General features: G+C 51.5%; 3 protein-coding genes across 4 annotated transcripts in view; all 3 read right to left on the reverse strand.

The window, feature by feature from the left end:
- Positions 1-255: 255 nt before the first annotated feature.
- RAB4B (RAB4B, member RAS oncogene family) lies at positions 256-10,430 on the reverse strand. Its single transcript, XM_055082558.1, has 8 exons — positions 10,250-10,430; positions 8,974-9,054; positions 8,580-8,694; positions 6,945-7,007; positions 6,708-6,862; positions 3,837-3,932; positions 3,245-3,748; positions 256-2,523 (listed from the first exon to the last, which is right to left on the reverse strand). Exons 1-7 carry the CDS (start codon positions 10,263-10,265, stop codon positions 3,633-3,635), a joined length of 642 nt encoding a protein of 213 aa, XP_054938533.1. The 5' UTR covers positions 10,266-10,430; the 3' UTR covers positions 256-2,523; positions 3,245-3,632.
- A 694-nt stretch (positions 10,431-11,124) lies between these two features.
- On the reverse strand, positions 11,125-12,535 carry MIA (MIA SH3 domain containing). Its single transcript, XM_007128104.2, has 4 exons — positions 12,333-12,535; positions 12,113-12,246; positions 11,547-11,657; positions 11,125-11,235 (listed from the first exon to the last, which is right to left on the reverse strand). Exons 1-4 carry the CDS (start codon positions 12,454-12,456, stop codon positions 11,212-11,214), a joined length of 393 nt encoding a protein of 130 aa, XP_007128166.1. The 5' UTR covers positions 12,457-12,535; the 3' UTR covers positions 11,125-11,211.
- A 2,668-nt stretch (positions 12,536-15,203) lies between these two features.
- SNRPA (small nuclear ribonucleoprotein polypeptide A) overlaps positions 15,204-20,904 on the reverse strand; it is an 11,259-nt gene continuing 5,558 nt past the window's right edge. For both annotated transcript variants that reach the window (XM_007128103.3, XM_007128102.4), the window contains 4 exons: positions 20,029-20,208; positions 17,885-18,058; positions 17,356-17,444; positions 15,204-15,576 (listed from right to left, as the gene is read on the reverse strand). In XM_007128103.3, the coding sequence (XP_007128165.1) occupies positions 15,417-15,576; positions 17,356-17,444; positions 17,885-18,058; positions 20,029-20,208 (603 nt within the window). In that variant the 3' untranslated portion in view covers positions 15,204-15,416. The remainder of the gene's footprint in view (positions 15,577-17,355; positions 17,445-17,884; positions 18,059-20,028; positions 20,209-20,904) is intronic.

Genomic DNA, 20,904 nt, shown 5'->3' on the forward strand with positions numbered 1-20,904 from the left:
AGCACTCATAAGCAACAGTGTCACACACACAAGCAGCACACATTCCTACAGATCCCATCACACCCATCACAAACAGAGGGACATTAGTGTTACGTATGTGGGCAAACTCCCTCTACAACAGACATCTGAGCCATGGAGTCATGGTGGACCCCCGTACCATGTCCAACCCAAAAACATGGCCCCCAAACACCATCAGTGACCTCTTTTGCCCCCCCCCTCCCCACCACCCCAAAATGACGGAGGCTATGACACAGGTGTAAACAATGCTTTATGGGGGTGGGGTGGGGACGGGACAGACCTCCAGGTAAGGTAATAAATAACACGTACTCGCAGTGGCAGGGCCAGGGGAGCTGAGGCCAAATGGCCCTGGTCTCGGGCTTTGGAAACTCTTTGAGTATGGTTAGGGGTTCAGGGGGAAGAGGGGTTAGCCAAGACAGAGGAAGCAGCAGCAGGTACGGATTCCCCCTTCCCCCGTGGCTCAGTCTTGCCCCTCAGCCAGGCCCCACCAGCCCAGGGAAGGGGGACAGGTGGCGGGGCAGCTTCTCTGGGGCCAGGTCAGGTAAGGGGCTCAGCCTCCCAGGGCCTGGGTCTGGGCCCCAGCCAGAAGGATAGGGCTGGTCCTGGAGAACGGGTGAGCTGAAAGAAAAGTGTGCCGTGAACTGGAGGGATCTTGGGTCTGTTGGCTGGTGTCTCTGTCTCATTTCTGGGTATCTTCCTGCCCGCCTAACTGTGCCTGTCTGTTCATACTTTTCTCTTTCTCCCAAAGTTTCTACATTGTCTGACTTTCTGTTTCTTGTCTGCCGGTACTTTGGGGCTCTAGAGCTGAGGGCACGTGCACCTCCCTGTTTACCTGCCTCAGAGAGCTGTCTCCTTGAGTCTGTAGAGGGGCATCTCAGTGTCTACATTCTGTGTCCCCACCTTTGCACCTCTGTGTTCCTCTATGTTCCTGGATCATCCAGGCTCTAGGTCTCATTCCCGTGTTTTCCAAACCGAGGAGACACATCAGTTCCTGTTTTGTAGTTATCTGCAGATAGCATTACCTGGGAGCTTCTAGAAATCCCCAGATAACTTCAGAATCTCTGGGGTAAGGCCCGGGCATCAGTATCTTTTAAAGCTCTCCAGGTGATTCCACTGTGTACAACTGCATTAGTGGGTTGGGAAATCAGTTTGGTGGGCCTTGAGCAATTGTTGTAACAGAATAAAATAGAAAATACCATAAAAATTAAAATGTTAACATATTAAAAAAAAAAGAAAGAAAATTTCAGAGTGCTTCATATGTTGGTCCATAGAGACAGAAAGCAGATGGGTGGGGGCCAGAAGCTGGGGAGAATGGAGAATGAATGCTTAAAGGGTATGGGGTTTCCTTTTAAGGGTGATGAAAATGCTTTGAAACTAGACAGAGGTGGTGGTTGCATAACCTTGCGAATGTACTAAATGCCACTGAATTGTACGCTTTAAAATGGCTAAATTTGTTGTGTGAATTTCACCTCAATTTTAAGAGAAAGAATATTAATACGAGAACATGTGTTTTAGTTTTATACGTGTGTGACTATATTAGATCAACAAATAAAGTATATTTCCTCCTGTAGAGGGCAATCAACAAAGTTTGAAAATGCAGTCTTATTACATTTGATTCACTGAGGGAAAACCCTGAAACAGACTCAAAACTAAGCTCCGAGGCGAAGAGTACACACCCATCTGATTCTACATAGCCCAGAGTCTTTAAAATGGATAAGAAGAAGAAAAATAATAAACAGCCCTCGTTTATCAAGTCTTAGCTTACTGCCTGTCAGGCCCTGTTCTAAGCACTTTACATGAATTAACTTAATCTTCTCAACACTCACACTGAGGTGGGTACTATCATTAGCCCCATTTACAGATGAGGAAATCAAGGCCCAGAGAGGTTAAATGATTTGCCCAGAGCTATGAAGTGACAGAGTTGGAGTACAAACACAGGCAGCCCAGCTCTGGAGTCTGTGATCTATCACCTTCTCAGATGGGTGAGACAAACACCATACAGATAACAATGACCAACTCTGTCGGTTGAACGCTTTGAAAAGGAGGGGCAGTTGTGAGACCGCCCATCTAGAGGGAGTGACCCCATTTGGGAAGCCTATGAAGGTTCCCTGCAGGAAGAGGCATTTTAGCAGAGACCTGATGATGGATGGGAGTTGGTGCCAGAAGGGAGCACAGGCACAGCAGATGCAAAGGCCTGGAAGGAAAAGAGCCCTGCCCAAAGAGCTCATCCTTGACTCCTCTCTCACATTCCACATCCATTCATCAGGAAATTATGTTGGCTCTGCTCTCCAAGTACATATATCCAAAGTCTAAACACTTTGCTCCACAGCCATCCTGGAGCTGCCAGTGGCTGTCGGGTGGAGGGTTGGGTGGGCATGAAGCACAGAGACGAGAATTGTCAAGACATACACACCCGCAGAGAGGTGGGGATAGGACCAAATCCTGTAGGAACTTTCAAGCCTGTCAAGGACTTTGGACCAAGCACAGGGGAACAAGCACGGCTTCCTGGAGGAGGGGGAGAGGTTACCAGAAAAGAGAGGGAAGGAATCAGATTTGTGCTTTAGGAAGACCCAGTGACTACGCGAGGAGGGGACAAGCCTGGAGACACAGATCAGGGAGGGTACAAACCTATTCACTTTGCAACCCCTCCTCCGCCCCCACCTTGATCCTGTCCACCACTGTCTCTCACCTTGACTTTGGAGTGGCCTACTCACTGGTCTCCAGGCAACCACCCCTGCCCCCTTCAGTCTCTCCTCTATATGCAGCCAGAGGGGCCCTGTGAACACCTGAATCAGATCTTGTCCCTTCTCTGCTCGGAGCCCTCCTATAGCTCTCATCCCACCCAGCGTATAAGCCAGGGTCCTTCCCGTGGCCCACAAGGCCCTAGCTCATCTGCTTCCTCCCACCCCAACCTCATCTCCAGCTCACCTACTCCCTGGCGCGCGCGCACGCACGCGCACACACTCCACTCCAGCCACGCTGGCCTCCTTGGACTTCCTCACCCAGGGGAGGAGGCAGGACCCTACCTCAGGGCTTTGCACTGGCTGTTCTCTCTGCTTAGAACACTCTTCCCCCAGGTCCCCACATGACCCCTCCCTCAGCTCCTTCAGGTCTTTGCTCAAATGTCACCTTCTCAGTGAGGCCTCCCCTCATCATCCTATTTAACACTCCACTCCTCCACCTCCCCTCCCTCCTTGATTCTTCTCCACAGCTCTTATCGCCCCACCTACTAAACAATTTGCTTGTGTATCTTCTTTATTGTCCATCTCCTCCATGAAGGCAGGGATTTTTGTCTGTTTTCCCCACTGTTACAGCCCCAGTGCCGGGAGCAGGGCCTGGCGCAGAGGAGGCACTCGACAAACATTTGATGAATTATGAATGGGAGGGTCACAGATGCAGGGCAGAGAGCTGGCGGTGGGATGGGAAGGACGGGTGGTTTCCCAGGGCCGGGAAGATGGCCCCTTTAACTCAAGTGTTCTTGTGTCTTTCTTCCTCACTCTGTTTCTCTTGTCATCTCTCCTTTTCTGTGTCTCTGTCTCTGTTCCGTACTCCCCTTTGTCAGGAGACCAGCCCTGCAGCCCGAGTCCCCAGTATCCCACCTGGCTCCGCTGGTCTCAGCAGCCGCAGGGCTGAGGGGCCACAGCCTGGGCACTCCGAGGCTGCCGCAGCTGGCGAAGGGAGGCGTCACCATATTGAATGCCGGAGCCCATCCTCTCGGGGTCAAGCTCACCTGGGGGGAGCGGAGAGGTGAGGACTGGTCCCTTGGAGACCTCTGGACCCTGCCTTCCACTCCCACTCCGGGCAGTTGGGGGCCTCACCTGAGTCGATCTTGTTCAGAATGGTGCGGGCACACTTCAGAAAAGCCTCCTCCACGTTCTCACCCGTGAGAGCACTAGTTTCCAGGAACATTAGCTCTGGGGGGGCAGACACTCGGAAGGTCAGGGCCTCAGTCAGTCCCCATCCTCCACTCCAACTCTGACCTGCTGTCTCTTGTTCTGTTCCTCAAACGTTCCACCTTTGCCTTCACTCTGGGCCTCCGTACATGCTGTTCCCCTGCCGTGAATGCCCCCTTCCCCAGGTACCCACCGAGCTCTTCCTTTAGAGCTCAGCTCACATCTCCTCCTCCAGGAAGTCCTCCTGACCTCCCAGGATGAGTCAGGTGCCTCCTCTGGGCTCCCACAGACCCCTGTGCCTCCCCGCTCCCAGCCCTGACCCCTTTGGGCCGTCACTATCTGGAAATGGTCTTCCCCCTGCCCCCCGGACTGTGAGGCCATGAGAGCTGGGTCCAGGGCTGTCTTCGTCACTGTGTCCCCAGCACCATCCAGCACAGGCCCATCACAGTCCACCCGCCAGCCATGTGACAGCCATCTCACAGTAAGTAAGAGCCAGGATTCAAACCCACGTCTTTCTGATGGCAAATCCTCTAAACCTGCAGGTTACAAACTGGAGGAACATGGACAGACCCCAGGCCAGCGGATTTTGGCCAACATGATGTTTTCAAATGAGTTTAGACCTGCTTACCTTTTGTTGTTATATTCACTAGTCTGTTTTATTTTTTAGATTCCACATATAAGTGATACCAAACAGTATTTGTCTTTCTCTGTCTGACTTATTTCACCTAGCATAATGCCCTCCAAGTCCATGTATGTTGCTGCAAATGGCATTATTTCATTCTTTTTTATAGCTGAGTAGTATTCCATTGTATGTATATATTATATATATATTATATATATATAATATATATATATACCACATCTTCTTTATCCATTCCTCTGTTGATGGACACTTAGGTTGCTTCCATATCTTGGCAATTGTAAATAATGCTGCTATGAACATCGGGGTACGTGTATCTTCTCGAATTAGTGTTTTTGTTTTTTTCAGATCTATACCCAGGAGTGGGATTGCTGGGTCACATGGTAGTTCAATTTCAGTTTTTTGAGAAACCTCCATACTGTTCTCCATAGTGGCTGCACCAATTTACACTCCCACCAACAGTGTAGGAGGGTTCCCTTTTCTCCACATCCTTGCCAACATTTGTTATTTGTGGTCTTTTTGATGATAGTATCCTTGCATACCTTTCGATGTGGCTGTCAGTCTTGTCTACTCCCCTAATGCCAGTGCCTGCTAACCTGGGGTCTACCCTGTCCCCTCTCCCTTGCTCACAAAATGTACCTGTCCCCTAGGGCCATCAGAGTTTGCAGTCGCCACCTTATACCAATACCCTGTGCTGCCTCCCCAGAGTGGTCGAAACCTTCTTAGCAGCCAATGTGAATCAAGCACCCATCCATCCAGGCAGTGCTGAGAACTCCCCATGGACCACATCCCTTAACCGTCATGCACTCTGTGAAGCAGAAACGCTGTGATCCCAGCTTTCCAGATGAGGAAACTGAGGACCAGAGTGGTCACACAGCTCGCAATGTGGCAACACCCAGATCTGAACCCAGACCTCTAAATCTCCACATTCCCCTGCTGGGCAGAGCTACAGAGAGCCAGCAGGCCCATGGGCCCCACTGTATAGCCCCCCCGCCCAGCCCTCACCGTTCTCCTGGGCAAAGCGGGAGGCCTCCAGGAAAGTGACCTCACGCTCCAGGTCCAGGTCCTTCTTGTTGCCACAGAGAATGACCACGATATTGGGGCTGGCCAGCGTGCGGGCATCCGTCAGCCAGGCGGCCAGCGAGTTGTAGGTCTCCCGGCTGTGGAGAAGGAAGCCAGGAGGGAGGCAGACGCGGGTGGGGGGCAGCCCAGGCCCCACCCCGCCCCACTCCGTGCACCCACCTGGTGATGCCAAGTCCATGTATGTTGCTGCAAATGGCATTATTTCATTCTTTTTTATAGCTGAGTAGTATTCCATTGTATGTATATATTATATATATATTATATATATATAATATATATATATACCACATCTTCTTTATCCATTCCTCTGTTGATGGACACTTAGGTTGCTTCCATATCTTGGCAATTGTAAATAATGCTGCTATGAACATCGGGGTACGTGTATCTTCTCGAATTAGTGTTTTTGTTTTTTTCAGATCTATACCCAGGAGTGGGATTGCTGGGTCACATGGTAGTTCAATTTCAGTTTTTTGAGAAACCTCCATACTGTTCTCCATAGTGGCTGCACCAATTTACACTCCCACCAACAGTGTAGGAGGGTTCCCTTTTCTCCACATCCTTGCCAACATTTGTTATTTGTGGTCTTTTTGATGATAGTATCCTTGCATACCTTTCGATGTGGCTGTCAGTCTTGTCTACTCCCCTAATGCCAGTGCCTGCTAACCTGGGGTCTACCCTGTCCCCTCTCCCTTGCTCACAAAATGTACCTGTCCCCTAGGGCCATCAGAGTTTGCAGTCGCCACCTTATACCAATACCCTGTGCTGCCTCCCCAGAGTGGTCGAAACCTTCTTAGCAGCCAATGTGAATCAAGCACCCATCCATCCAGGCAGTGCTGAGAACTCCCCATGGACCACATCCCTTAACCGTCATGCACTCTGTGAAGCAGAAACGCTGTGATCCCAGCTTTCCAGATGAGGAAACTGAGGACCAGAGTGGTCACACAGCTCGCAATGTGGCAACACCCAGATCTGAACCCAGACCTCTAAATCTCCACATTCCCCTGCTGGGCAGAGCTACAGAGAGCCAGCAGGCCCATGGGCCCCACTGTATAGCCCCCCCGCCCAGCCCTCACCGTTCTCCTGGGCAAAGCGGGAGGCCTCCAGGAAAGTGACCTCACGCTCCAGGTCCAGGTCCTTCTTGTTGCCACAGAGAATGACCACGATATTGGGGCTGGCCAGCGTGCGGGCATCCGTCAGCCAGGCGGCCAGCGAGTTGTAGGTCTCCCGGCTGTGGAGAAGGAAGCCAGGAGGGAGGCAGACGCGGGTGGGGGGCAGCCCAGGCCCCACCCCGCCCCACTCCGTGCACCCACCTGGTGATGTCATACACCAGCAGGGCTCCAGCCGCCCCTCGGTAGTAACTCCGTGTCACCGACCTGTGGGGCCAGGGGGACCCAGTCACCCCCGAGGCTGGGGTGTGCCCCAGGACTGCCCCCCTCTGCGGAGAGAGGCTGGTGGTTCGGAGGCCCCCCTTCACTGCTGGCCCATCCCCCTAAACCTGGCCGTGGTCTACAGTTTCTCCCACTCGCGGTCTCTGTTTCCCTCAATCTCTATCGCACTTAGCTGCCTGCCTCCGCCTCAGTCTCCCTACCTTTCTTTGCATTTTTAAAATTTTTTTGGCCATGCCATTTGGCCTGTGGGATCTTAGTTCCCTGACCAGGGGTTGAACCTGGGGCCCCAGCAGTGAAAGCACTGAGTCCTAACTACTGGTCGGCCAGGGAATTCCCTCTTCCTACCTTTGACTCTCTCTGTGTCCCTGGCTTTCTGCATCTCTTCATTGGTCTGTGCCTTTCTGTCTCTTGTGTGCATGTGTATCTTTAATTCTCTATTTCTCTCCATCTCTGTTGCTCTGGCTCTGTCATCCTCACCCTTTCCCATTCATTCATTCATTCATTCAACATTTTCTGTCATCCCCCCTTTGCCCAGTCCTAGCCAAGCACTACACAACTACATCTGCTTGGCCCTCTCCTGCTGTGGTTGGGGGAGGCCCCCTTCCCAGAGTGGCCGACTGTCTGCTTCTCCCTGGAACAGGCTGGGTCCCTTTGGAACTCATGCAATCATGCCACAAGCATTTATGGAGCACTTACTGCCAGCCTGGTGCACGTCGTACACCTATCTCCCCTCCGCCCTCTCTCAGTCTCTATCTCTGTGCACCTCACGCAGAGAACTCACACACAAATATTAACTCAGCAGCTACTCAGTGCTGCCCAGGGACCACGCTTCCCCATGGACTGGATTCCCTTGTTTCTCTCTCCCTTCTGTCTGTTTCTCAGACTCAGGGTTTCCATGTGTCTGTCACCTTTCCTGCAGAGATGTCCTGAAGACATACTGTGTGCTGAGTCCTACACATTTCCCTCTCCCCTCAAAACATCCATTTCTCCATCTCTCTGGCCACCCTTGTCCCACTCTCCCTGTCTCTCACCTCTGTTTCTCTTTGAGTCTCCTTATCTCCCTTCTCTTTCTCTTCTCTCTCAGTCTGTCTCTCTTTCTTTCTCCCTTCTTGAGTGTATCTCTCTTTCAAGTTTCCTTTTCTGTTTTAGTCATTCTCTGTCATTCTCTACCCCTCGCCCCACCCCAAGCATCTCCTTGTCTCCAGGCCTCGTTTCTCCCTGGGGACAAGTCTCTGTCCCTCCAGCCACATGGGTCTATCCCACAGAGTCTCGCTAGGGTCTGCTGTCCCTCTCTGGCCCTCTCACTCTTCATTATGCTTCCTTCTCAATCTCTTTTTCTCATTGTCTCTGCCGTCCTCTCTCCAAGACGCCTTCTTTCTTTGACTACATGGACCTGCTCATCACAGTCTCTTTCTCTCTCTCTCCCTCTACCTTGCCTGCCCTCTCAGCGTCTCCTTGCTCCTGTCATTATGCTTCCAGGTAACTCTGCACACCTCTATCCCTCCTCTCTCCTCCCCTCTCCCCTACCTTCTCTCCATGGGGGCCCAGCCCACCTACCGAAACCGCTCCTGGCCGGCTGTGTCCCAAATCTGTAGCTTCACGGTCTTCCCACCCACGTTGACCACCCGAGATCCAAACTCCACGCCGATTGTGTGGTTGGAGTCCTGTTTGACTGGGAGTGGGAGGGGGAGAAGAGGCAGTGCGGGGGCTCAGAGGATTCCCTGTCCTCCAAGGCCTCCTCAGCCTGTACAAACCCATTCTCATTGCTGGAGTGACTGAGGCTCAAGGAGGACCTAGCAAAGAGCGTATACCAAGGTAAGGACCGGGCAGCCAGCACTGGAGTTGTACCTCTGGCCAGCCCTGCCCCTGCCCACCCCGGCAGCTGCCTACTTGCCCACACCATGGCCATGCCCACAGTTTAGTGCTCCCAGGACCACTGTCAGAAACTCACACTTATTCTCAATGAACTGATGAAGGAGACATGATTTGCCCGTTCCTGCACTGCCAATCACCAGGAATTTGAAGAGGAAGTCTGAGAAGATGGAGCCAAATTCAAGGAACCCCATGCAGAGAGAAAGACAGACATGAAAAGATGGAATCCAAAGAACATCACAATTATGGGGCGAGAACAGACACAGACAGATACAGAACAGTGGGTAACAACTGTAACGGATAATTCTTATATAGTGCTTACCACATACCAGTCACAGGTCTAAAGGTCTTTACTTACATCAACAACTCAATCCTCAGGAAAACTCTGAGGGAGGTATACTAATAATTATCCCCATTTTCCAGATGAGGAAACTGAGGCCAGAAAGGTTAACTGACTTGTCCAAGATCCCACTGCTAGGTAGAGGTGGGATTCAAACCCAGACCACTGGCTCCAGAGTCCAAGATCTTAGCTATTACCTTGCTAAAGCCTCTTGAAAACCATTTTATCAAGGACTACAATCTTGCCCTTGCCCCCCACAACTCACCTCCTACCACTTTCTGATTCATTCACTCCACTCTAGCCTCTGGCCTTTAGTCTACTCCCTGAAGATGACAACCTGGTTCCTACCTCAGGGTCTTTGCATAGTTCCCTCTGCTTTTCTCTGTTTGTTGAATGAATGCAGCTCCCTCTGACCCCTAAACCAGTGCTCCTTTTACCGCACCCTGTTCTCCTACTTCCTATCTATCCATCCATCCAGATTTTCCAATTCTCAGTCCCTCCATCCCTCCCTCAGCCCAAGGCCCTACCCCTAGTCTCAAGCTTAAGCCCCACCCCTTGCCATTAGCCCCACCGCCTAGTTAAAGGACAACTCACCCCCAACCGCATTCCAGACCTCTCCCAGAGTAATCCCAGGGCCCAGAGCATCCCTTCAGCGTCCCCCCAGCCCATCAAGGTTGATCCCTGCCATTCACACAATCAGCCCCGCCCCATTCACTCAGGCTCCGCCCAGACACATTAAGGCTCACCCTTTCCCTCAAGACCTACCATGATCCATCAGGACTGTTTCCCTCAAATCCCGTCCCAGATCTATTTCGCCCAGACACCAGACCCTCAGGCTCCGCCCAAACTGATTAAGCTCAGCCTCAGACCCGCTAAGCCCCTCCCAGCATCAACTAGGCCCTGCCCCATCATACCTGACCCCGCCCCCTGATATATAAAGCCCCGCCCCATACCCACAGGCCGCATCCTTTCTGGGCCCAGACCCCAGACCCCAGCTTCCGCCCACCACCCTCACCGTAGGTCTCAGCCATGACTCGGTCGCGGCCGCTTAGGGCCGCAATATGGCGACGCGGCCGCGCCTGCTCCTCGGCTGGCAGCCGCTCCACTCGGGCTGCAGACCCGGTTCCTTCCTACTCCCCGGGCCGGCGCCACCACTTCCGCCTCCACCCCGCCTCCGGCACGACCCGCTAATGCTGCAGGACACCAGGCCACGCTTCCCAAGACAAGGATTGGCGGACTCTGCAGGCAGGGGCGGGACAAAAGCGCAGATTGGTGGGGAGAGAGGGGCAGGGCCTAAAGGGGCGGGACCAATACGAGCGATTGGCGGTGCCAGAGACGCTTCGCCGAGCCGAGAAACGGATTTGGTCAGGAGTCGGTGGGCAGGGTCGAGATTCCAGATTGGGTAGAAGCGGACTTGGGGGCGGGGATACGAATGCAAAGAAGGGAGCAGGGGTAGGAGCCCATCCAGAGCTGGGGCGTACTGATCTCTAAGGCAAGGAGGATGAAAACTGGGATGGTACGCATGATACGCACAAATTAACCTCCTGCCTCCCTTTGCGGATAATCTTCCAAGAAATCCTAGAAAACCTCTGCTCTGTGATTTATGTCTTCCTCATGGTCCAGTTGGCTCATTCCCAATAGTTCAATAGTTCTCTTATTGGTCTGGAGAAGACACTGTAATCCCCCAGTCTGGCTGTTTGGTTGTTCCATCTTCTCATCTGTTTGTAATATCTAAGCTTACGAGCCCACCTCTGGTACCCAGCTTGGAGCAAAGAGCTTTGAGTCCGTGAAATTCTGCCTAGCAACCACTGACGTTACCACAGTCAGTGGGTTGATTGGCTAGATTCAGAAGCCTGGGGAAACACTTCCTTTCTAGAGACCCACCACAAAGACCACCGAGACCCATAGTTTGCACTTGGCTGATGTATTTGCATAAAGTCAGCGAGAAACAACAGCAGAGACAGCGGTAGACTGAGCTCACTGGCAGTAGAAATCCCATTTCTGAAAAAGAGAAAGGGGAAACGGGAGAAAACTAGCGGTCACACCACAAAGGATCTAGTGGTTTTAGCAAACGCTGCAGCCACAGGCGCCAGGTCTGGCTGCACAAGTGCTATGCAAATTAGCCTAGAGCCCGCTACCCTTTGCACCTCACGATCGGACTAGGATTTAGAAATCACTCCTCATTTTTCAGATAAGAAAAGTCAGGGGATTTGTTCCAGCGCATACAGCTAGGATGCCAGGGAGCCAAGGGTAGGAGTATCTTTGCCCAAGGGCCCTCCCTCCAAGTCCCTGCCAGCCCCCAAGACACTCACATCTGTCTTCACATCAGTTTTGCCAGGCTTCAGGGTCTGGTCTTCGCGTACAATGCCACTGGGGAAATAGCCCAGGCGAGCAGCTACGTCTCCATAGTAATCTCCCTGAACCTGGGGAAGAGGAGTTAAAAGCCGGGGTCTGGGAAGATGGCAAGCTCACTCCTGCTGAAGATCTTTGCACTCTCTTCTCCCTGATCTCGACTTGGCTTGCTCCATCCTTGTCATTCCAATCCCAGCTTACAGTCACATGCTCGAAGGTCCTCCCTGACCACACCATGTGCATTAGTCACCCAGTCACTTTATATTAATTCTCAAAGCAGCACATACTTGCTGATATTTTTGACGGCTTGTCTCCCTCCATTAGAATAAAAGGGGTCGTTCTTTACTGTACCCACCATAATAGGTGCCCTAATAATTGCTAAACAAAGTAAAGTAGACCACAATAGCCTCCCCTCCAAAACTATATTTCAGTTCACTCCCTGAGATTTTCCCTTCAGGTGAAAAATCAGGGTGCACGCCCACCCCAGCCACCCTACCCTTTCCTCCTCTGTTCTCCCAAGACTCACGCTGCCTCCCCAGAAGAGCCGCCCTCGGCCCTTCAGCTTGGAGAAGACATACACGACTTGGCCCTGGCGTATAGTCAGGAAACGGCAGTCAGGGGCGACGTAGTCCTGAAGGGCCACGGCCATGGAGATGGGGTCTGGGGAAGGAACAGGAGGGAGTGACAGCACCCTTCCCACAGGCTAGCCATCCAAGCCCCCAACGCCCCCAACCCCCAACTCTTACGGCTGCATTCCTCGTCAGCACACAGCTTCCAGTCAGCCAGCTTGGGCATCGGGTGGCCCCCGACACTAGGACCTGGGAAGCCAGACAGCAAGACAACACCAAGAAACACCGAGGACCAAGCCATCGTGGACTGTGAGCGAGAGTGCCTAAGGGAGGAACGGGGTCTCCAGCTCCCTCCCGCCCTCCCTCTCCAGCAGCACAAGGAAGCCTGTGTTCTGGGTCTTGTCCCCGCCTTAAACCAGTCCCAAATTTCACCCACACCACCTAGGGTCTGCTACCCAGCCAGAACCATTTCAAGGACAGGGTGAGGGCTGCCAGCACAAGGAAATACCCAGATAGGCTCAAGGCAGCCCAGGCCACTCCAAGTAACAGCCACCCCCTCAACAGAGAGGGGGTTAAGACAGGCAAGTTAAGATATTCAATTCCATCTTTTATGAGTTGGCTTGGGGACCTGGGCCCCTCTGCTCTCCCCCGCAGGGACAGAACCAGAGAAGCCAGTATGGAAAAACCACCTTGGAATTTCCTGTGCTGAGGGGCAGCAGAACAAGGCAGCCCTTTGATTGCCAGGAATAGCCCCAGCTCCCAAGTAGGGAGCGAATATTATAGGTTGGACCTTAGGCTAGGCGATGCCCTACCATGATCACCATTTATCCTCATAAGCCACTTCCTGACTGGGTGACCTGGGCTAAGCTATTTCTCCTCCCAGAGCCTCACCTTTATCATCTGAAATAGAAATAATAAAAACGAGTAGTTATTTATAGAGCATTCACCATGCATATTTTTATTAACTCAAAGCTATACTCTTGCACCACCTTTAAGAGGAGCGATCATAACCCCATTTTACATAGAAATGGAAGCACAGAGCCTTAAAGAACTTGTCCAAGGTTACAGAGTTGGGAAGTGGAGGGGCTAGATCTGGCTCCAGGCCCACACCCATCACTACTGATCTTGGAGCTCAGTCAGTTGCCCAGGGTCAGAATGAGAAAGTGGCAGAGGATTTGAACTCAAGTCTCATTTCTAAAACTGTGCTTCAAACAGAGATCTACATGCCTGAAGACCCACCTCTTTCCTCAGGTATTCTCACCCCTGGTCAGCAAGTCCGAACTTTAGTTTTAGGGGAAGCAGATGGACACACACAGGCTTGGGGTGGGGAAGAATTCATCAGGGGCAAAGACTGGGCCTAAGCCATCTCCACATACCCAACACCCAGCACCAAGTACCATGAGAGCATCAAACAGCTCTACTCAAATATCACCTACTCAGAGGGGCTTCCCTTGATCACCTGTTACTGCTCCCCAGCTCCACCAACACATCACCCCATTATGTCAGTTCTGTTTCTATCAGAACCCAGCATTTGAAATTAGCTTGTCTATTTCATTTGCCACCGCACAACCTGTGCCAAGAACAGTACTTAGTGTGTAATAGGTACTCGGCAAGTTATTTGCTGAATTTATTCAGGGCTTGCTACGTGCCCAGTGGGGCAGCAGTGGGGGGGGGGGGAGGGGGGCGGGCGGTGCACCACAGAAAGAGTTCTCTTTGCACAGGAAGAAAATGAAGCTGAGTGCAGACATCAACTGCCCATGGAGGAAACAGCCAGGGAGCTCCCCAACAGGCAGACAGTAGAAACCAGGATCCACGGACCACGGACCCTGCATTCCCACGAGCCATCTGCAAATAACACTGTGCCATTTAGTGAAGACAGCAATCGCCTTCCCGTTTTCATCTTTCAGATCCTACAAGGTGAAAGTGTGCATCTGGTGCCACAAACCCTGATATTCAAATGCTTCAAACACTGATGTTCCTCTTTAATGGAGGGAGTGGAGCAGGAGGAGGCTGGGGCTCAGAGCCTTGACAGGACAAAAATATCCAGGGAGAATTTAGCACTATGTCTTATTGTATTTATTTTTGTGGTTAATTTTCTACTCTGGCAAGTGATCACACTTTCCCATCTACATGGTGTGAGAAAAGGTTTTAAGCTATATATATATATATATATATAAAATATACTTTAGTCGATTTAAAAATTGCCAGGTCGGGTGTATGACAGACTGCGAAGGAAGGTCTCCCATTCAATCTCCCCTTATCCATAGCTTCAGCTGGATACGTGACTGTCCAGCCAGGAACCACATTTCCTAGCCTCCCCTGCAGGTGGGGCACTGGAGGGGAGATTGGTTCAGCCATCTGCCCGAAGCTCCTGGCTGGCATCTGGCCAGCGGGGGGAGCAGCTGTGTGTGAACTGGCCACACTCCTGGTACCAGCATCTGATCAGGAGCTTCCCATGTGTGAAGTTCAGGCACTCCCAACAGCAGCACTGACACCTTCCTGAACTCGAGAGACTGCAGCTCAATTGAGGGCTGCAAACTTGAATTCAAATGTCTCCAACCCAGACTGCCATCACTAACATCCTCCCGACGATTACATGAATACCCAATTCCCTTCCCTTTCTTCCTGAAGTACCTAGAATGGTTTCTGTGGGACTCTTGCTATGACAGAAGGCATTTTTGTCTAGAAAAAGATGAAGAAAAACCTCTTTCTTAACACTCTATCACGTTAGAAAATTATTGGAATCAACATACAAGTCTACGAAGTGAACGGTGTGCCATTAAAAGTGGCATCCTTGCACAGTACAGAACCTGCCCAACTGTACCTAGCAGCATGGATTTTAATTTCCTGCCCTGAATGCTGATTGAGACAAAATAAAAATCTACCGAAGTGGTAAAAGTGACTTTAGTTTGGACAATGTTGCTACACTATTCTGGGTTTTCCCAAGGTTGCAATCCCCAACATGCTGAGAGGCCCAAACGCTCAGAATATTCTGATATGCAGGGAAGGGAAACACACAGGACAAGAAAATAAAAACAAATGGTTGTGAAAAAAACAAACCTCAAAAAAACACTTTAATTCCAGCCTAACAGCACCAGGTGCAATGTCTGGGGACAGACTCTGGGTACAATGCTGTGTGGCGACCATTCACTCACACGCGGCTCCAAGAAGGCCCCCGAGGGGGACTTACCTTCAGGGGGCTGAGCCAAGGGGGGGAGGGGGTGGCCCCAGAACAGGGGGCAGAGACATGGGGGAAGGGTGCTACTTCTTGGCAAAGGAGATCTTCATGGCGTTGTTCTGGGTGATCTTGAAACCCTGCAGGGCGTCACGTGCCGCCCCTGCCTGCACCTCATTGTCAAACTCCACGAAGGCGATGTCGTGCCGCCCTGGGACCAGCCGGACCTCCTTGAAGCCAGGGAACCTGAGAGATGGTCAGAGACCTCAGGAATCCAGACTCGGCACTTCCCCCTAACATTCTGGCTTCTTGGGGGTAGGGGCCAGGAATGTTGCTAAGCATCCCACAATGCAGAGGACAGCCCCAATAACAAAGAATTAGCCAGCCCAAAATGCGTATGACGCTAAGTTGATAAACCCTAATATAAAAAAGTGTGCACAAAGGAAACATACCATTTAAAGAAAACTGTTAAGATGAACACCCATGCAACCATAACCTCCATCAAGACAAAGAACACTGCCTCCTCCCCACCCTCCATGTCCTCTCCCAATCTAAGGAATCATAGAAATAACCACTCCAGAAATAACCACCATCCCGACTTTCACGATCTGCTGCTTCTTTCATTTCCCTCTTTTCATTCCTTACTTCCTTCCCCATTAGGCAACCATCCTCATGTTTACTGGTTATCCTTTTTTCCATGAGTAGCCTTAGAAAATATGCATTGTTCTGTGGACATGGAACATGAATGAATGGCATTCTTTTTCTGTTTTATTCAGTTTCTCAAAATTGCCTCTCAGCATTAGCATAAAGAACCACGTACACTGCTCCTCCTGTTCCCTCGAACTGCCACGTGGCATCAGTCGCGAGCACCTGCACTTGACCTCTCCCTTCTCCCAGGCTGCCTCTGGCTCCCTGCCACACTGTGAGGAATGCCCTACCCACATCCCCTGGGGCCTCGTGTTAGAATTTCTGTAGGATGCACAGTTAGGAACAGGTACAGATGAAAATGGTATAGGTGAACCTATCTGCAGGGCAGGAATAGAAACGCAGACGTAGAGAACGGACATGTGAACACAGAGGGGTCAGGGGAGGGTGGGATGTATTGGAGATTAGGTTTGACATGAACACACCACCGTGTGTAAAATAGGTAGCTAGTGGGAACCTGCTGTACAGCACAGGGAGCTCAGCTCGGTGCTGTGGTGACCTAGATGGGTGCGGGGGGGAGGGAGGTCCAAGAGGGAGGGGATATATATACACATAGAGCTGATTCACTGCATTGTACAGCAGCAACTAACACAGCATTGTAAAGCAATTATACTCCAAAAAAAAAAAATAGGTAGCTAGTGGGAACCTGCTGTACAGCACAGGGAGCTCAGCTCGGTGCTGTGGTGACCTAGATGGGTGGGATGGCGGGGAGGGAGGTCCAAGAGGGAGGGGATATATATACACATAGAGCTGATTCACTGCATTGTACAGCAGCAACTAACACAGCATTGTAAAGCAATTATACTCCAAAAAAAAAAAAATGTGGGGGAAAAAAAAAAAAGGCAGCAAAGCCACCAGGTGAGCATGACTGAACAGTGGCCAGTCACCCTACACAACGCCCGCAGTGGTCTGCAGCCCATCTGCAGGGCACGTGGGGTCAAGCATCCCCACCTCCCATACTTGCAGTCTACACAGGCTGACTCCTACCAGTCTAGCCAGTGTTCAGTGACATCTCACCGTTGTTTGACTTACCTATGTCCAATTTAGAGACTGCAAAGATGAGACCCAGAGCCTGGATCCCCACCGCAGCCCCAGGAAGGCAGAGGACGGCCCACCCGCCCTGGCCACTGCTGCCCTCCACAGCCCGCCGCTGCAGCCCCGACTTCTGCCTCCTCCTTTTAACCTCTAGTCGTTGTCCCGCCTGTACAGCCTAAGCAGGCTTGGGACTCCACCAGCACAACTGTGAAGCTCGTCCACCCCCACGGTTCCGCCTCCTGGCCATCACCCTCTGGCCCCCGGTCAGCCACAGGCCCCACTTACTGGTTGAAAAGCATGGAAAGCATGAGCTCGTTGGTCTCTTCAGGCAGGTTGGTGAGGAACAAGATGTGATTTGGTGGATTTTCTGAAAGCTGCAGGAGAGCGACGGGAGCCCATTGAGCATGGTGGGGGATCTACAGCCCTCCTGCTCTCCAGCCCCTGCCCCAACCCACCCCCGCCCCTTCCTGAATTCTTTCTAGTCCTTCACCTGACATACCCTGTGTTGTTGCCTGTCTTGCCCCCCCTAGACTGTAAGCCACAAGAGAGCACTGCTGTACCCATAAGCAGGTGCTCAGAAGTTCACTGAATGAACCTAGGTGCAGCCTACCCCCCACTCCAGCCTCACCGTGACCTTCCAAAGCTGCTCCAAAGAACACACCAATTTCTCTGTCCCAGGGCCTGACACCATTGCTACATCCTCATCCTCCAGTATCACCTGCCCAGACCACCCAACCTACAACAGTGCTCCCACCGGCCCCTTGCCATTCCTGTCTTCTGACTATAGCAGACCCCAGGAGGACCAGACACTTACAGGCTGTGCAGGTGGCATCTGTCCCGGCATAAGCTGCTGTGGAGGCATGGCCCCTGGTGGGATCTGGCCGGGTGCGAGGCCCGGAGGCGGGATCATGCCGGGGGGCGGCATGTAGGGAGGCTGGCCCGGCATGTGGTGCATGATGCGGGGCGCCTGAGTCATCGGCGGCATGCCCTGCAGGAAGAGAAGGGCAGGACTGAGAGGGGCATCAGCAGGTGGGAGGAGGAGTGCTTTCAGTGTCAGCAGGAAACAGAGAGAAGAAAAAGTTGTTACAGGAAACCCAGGGTGTGAAAGACACAGGGAGAAAGATCCAGTCTTGGAAAAGGCAAAAAAGGCACCCAAAGAGGGATGGATGGAGCAAAACGGACCCAAGGTCACAGCAGACATTAAATCAAAGAGTTTAAAAAAAACCTTTTTTTAACATATAAAAATTGGTTAGGGGGAATTCCCTGGTGGTCCAATGGTTAGGACTCTGAGCTTCCACTGCAGGGGGCATGGATTCAATCCCTGATCGGGGAGCTAAGATCCCGAATGCCATGTGGCGTGGCAAAAAAAAAAAAAAAAAAATCGCCAGAAGGGCCTAACTTTGTTTAGAGACACATGAGTAGAAAAATAGCCTAGGAAAAAAAATAAAAACCTTATCAACTAAAAGGGGTGGAAATAAACACTGTAAGCAGCATGCTGTACTCCTGCTTCTAAAAATAAACTTCATGGAAAAAGAAACAGACCCAGAGAACAGACAGTGGAAGGCAGAGGTAGCTGGGAATGGCCAAGGCAGGTGCATGAAGAAGTGGGAGGGCTGGTGGCAAGGGGAAGGGAGACAGCCTGAAGGCCAAACAGCGTGTGCACCCAGGGGAAACAGGAGCTGGAATCACATCTAAGAGTCAAAGGTGGATAGAAAGCTGGGCACAGAAGAGTGAAGAGGGTAAGAGTGGCGAAGCTCGATGGTAAGCCAGACACCATCACCAACACAAGACAAAATAGAGCGCAACCCATCAGAAAAGCTGATGTGGAGGTTCGGAGACCTGAGTGGGTCCAATTCGCCCATCTTTTCTTTAATACTTTGTGCTTTCTGTATCCTGTTTAGAAAACAGGATGTTTCCACTCTTCATGCCCTCACCAAGGTCGTAGACATTTTCCTGTTTTCTTCTAGAATGTTTATTGTTGTAGCTGTCACGTTCAGGTCTATGATTCACCTCAAAGTAACTTATACATTGTTAAGGCAGGGCTAACTTTTCCCCTTACAGATATCCAACTGGCCCAGTATCATTTACTAGGGGAAAAAGCCCTTTTACCACTGGACTGCAAGTGGTACCCTGACATACATGGAGTGACTACATACACGTGTGGATGTTTCAGGACTCTATTCTGCTCCACTAGTCCATCTTTCTACCCTTATGCCAATACCATACCATCTTGATTACTATATAGCAGGCCCCCAGCTTTGTTCTCCTCGTGTGCCTTGCTTTGCCTTTCCAGACGGCCTGTCTGTCCCCACAAGTCCCTGCTGGGATTTTGATTGGAATTGTGTTGAATTTTAAAATCAATTTGCAAAGAACTGAAGTCTTAATAGCAGTGAGTCTTCCTATCCATTTGATGAGGTCGTCTCCAATTTCGCTCAGCCATGTTCTATAGTTTCAGTGGGTGGCCTTGCATACTTTTTGTTGAATTTACTCCTCGGAGCTATTTTTCAATTTGAAGTCTACTTGTTTGTGGCCAACGTGTAGAAATAAAACTGACTTTTTCCATACTGACCTTATATCGGGTGACTTGTTAAGTTAAATTCTTTTTAATCCTAACAGTTGATTACTAGTTTCCTCTGGATTTTCTACACAGACATTGACTTAGAAGACACAGACAGCAAAATCAAGGTCAAGGAGAAAGAGAAAACAAAACAGTGAGACACAGAGAAAGACAGATCCTGAGAAACAGGGAGGCAGGCACAGACATTTCTAAGTGGAGATACCGTCACTCACATGCTCAACCCCTCCCTAGAGACAGGCACACAATCTCTCTAAGAAAAATGGAAGGGGGGGCGTCTGAATCCACAAGGGGAGACCCCTCCCCACCCCACCCCCAAGCCAGCCCACGTGGCTGAGGAAGACCTGGTGGTGAGAAGGCCGCGTCTCTGGGCCCCAGCTTACCGGGACAGGCCCCTGGACAGCGCCCACCACAGGGGCAGCCGCCCCACCCTGCACGGCCTTCTTGGCAGCCGGGGTCTCCTGGCTCTTGGGCTTCCTCTTCTCCCGCTTGCGGTCCCGCTCCACAAAGGTGCCCTTCATCTTGGCAATGATATCCGAGTCAGTCTTGGCGTACTGGATGCGCTGCCAAACCGAGAGCAGAAGGGTTAAGGAGACTGGTCTGGGGCCAGACCACCCGGATGCCAAATCAGACCTTGCCAGGAGCTTGGTGAGTAATGTCACAGAAATCACTTGGCCTCAACGTCCTCATCTGTCCAATAGGGACTGCGGTACTGCCCACTTCAAAGGACAATCGTGAGGACTATGAATTAAAGTGCTCCAAACGGTGCCCGGCACACAGCAAGTACTCAGCTCCAAACGGTGCCCGGCACACAGCAAGTACTCAGCTCCAAACGGTGCCCGGCACACAGCAAGTACTCAGCTCCAAACGGTGCCCGGCACACAGTAAGAACTCAGTCAGTGGTTGTTGAGATTTTGAAGGGAAGATGGGACAGCCCCAAGCATCAGGCCCAAGGCAGAAGGAAGGAAACAAGGTCAGGAGAGGAGCACTGTGCAGGGGGGTTTCCATCACACAAGAAGAGAACTGATTCTCCAGGCTAAATCTCATTCATTCAGCGGTTTATGGAGCACCTATATTTGCTCTGGCGGTACAGCAATGAGCAAATCACACAAAAGCCCCCACTCTCATGGAGTCCGTTCGCTGGGAAAGATATGAAAGAGATTAAAAAGAGAACTGGCGGGCTTCCCTGGTGGTGCAGTGGTTGAGAGTCCGCCTGCCGATGCAGGGGACACGGGTTCGTGCCCCGGTCCGGGAAGATC

This window comes from Physeter macrocephalus, unplaced genomic scaffold (genome assembly GCF_002837175.3).
Source record: "Physeter macrocephalus isolate SW-GA unplaced genomic scaffold, ASM283717v5 random_193, whole genome shotgun sequence".
Lineage (NCBI taxonomy): Eukaryota > Metazoa > Chordata > Mammalia > Artiodactyla > Physeteridae > Physeter > Physeter macrocephalus.

Bases quoted from the DNA above. Each gene is read 5' to 3' on its own strand.
- RAB4B (XM_055082558.1), bottom strand. The intron at 8,695-8,973 runs GTGAGTTTCTGA...TCCCACTCCCAG, and splicing joins TCAGTTCATTGAGAATAAGT to TCAAACAGGACTCCAACCAC. The intron at 3,749-3,836 runs GTGAGGCCCCCA...CGCTCCCCCCAG, and splicing joins TCTGAACAAGATCGACTCAG to GTGAGCTTGACCCCGAGAGG.
- MIA (XM_007128104.2), bottom strand. From the start codon at position 12,456: ATGGCTTGGTCCTCGGTGTTTCTTGGTGTTGTCTTGCTGTCTGGCTTC. The intron at 12,247-12,332 runs GTAAGAGTTGGG...TTCCTTCCCCAG, and splicing joins TGCTGACGAGGAATGCAGCC to ACCCCATCTCCATGGCCGTG. The intron at 11,236-11,546 runs GTGAGTGTCTTG...TCTCTTTTTCAG, and splicing joins AAACTGATGTGAAGACAGAT to AAATGGGATTTCTACTGCCA.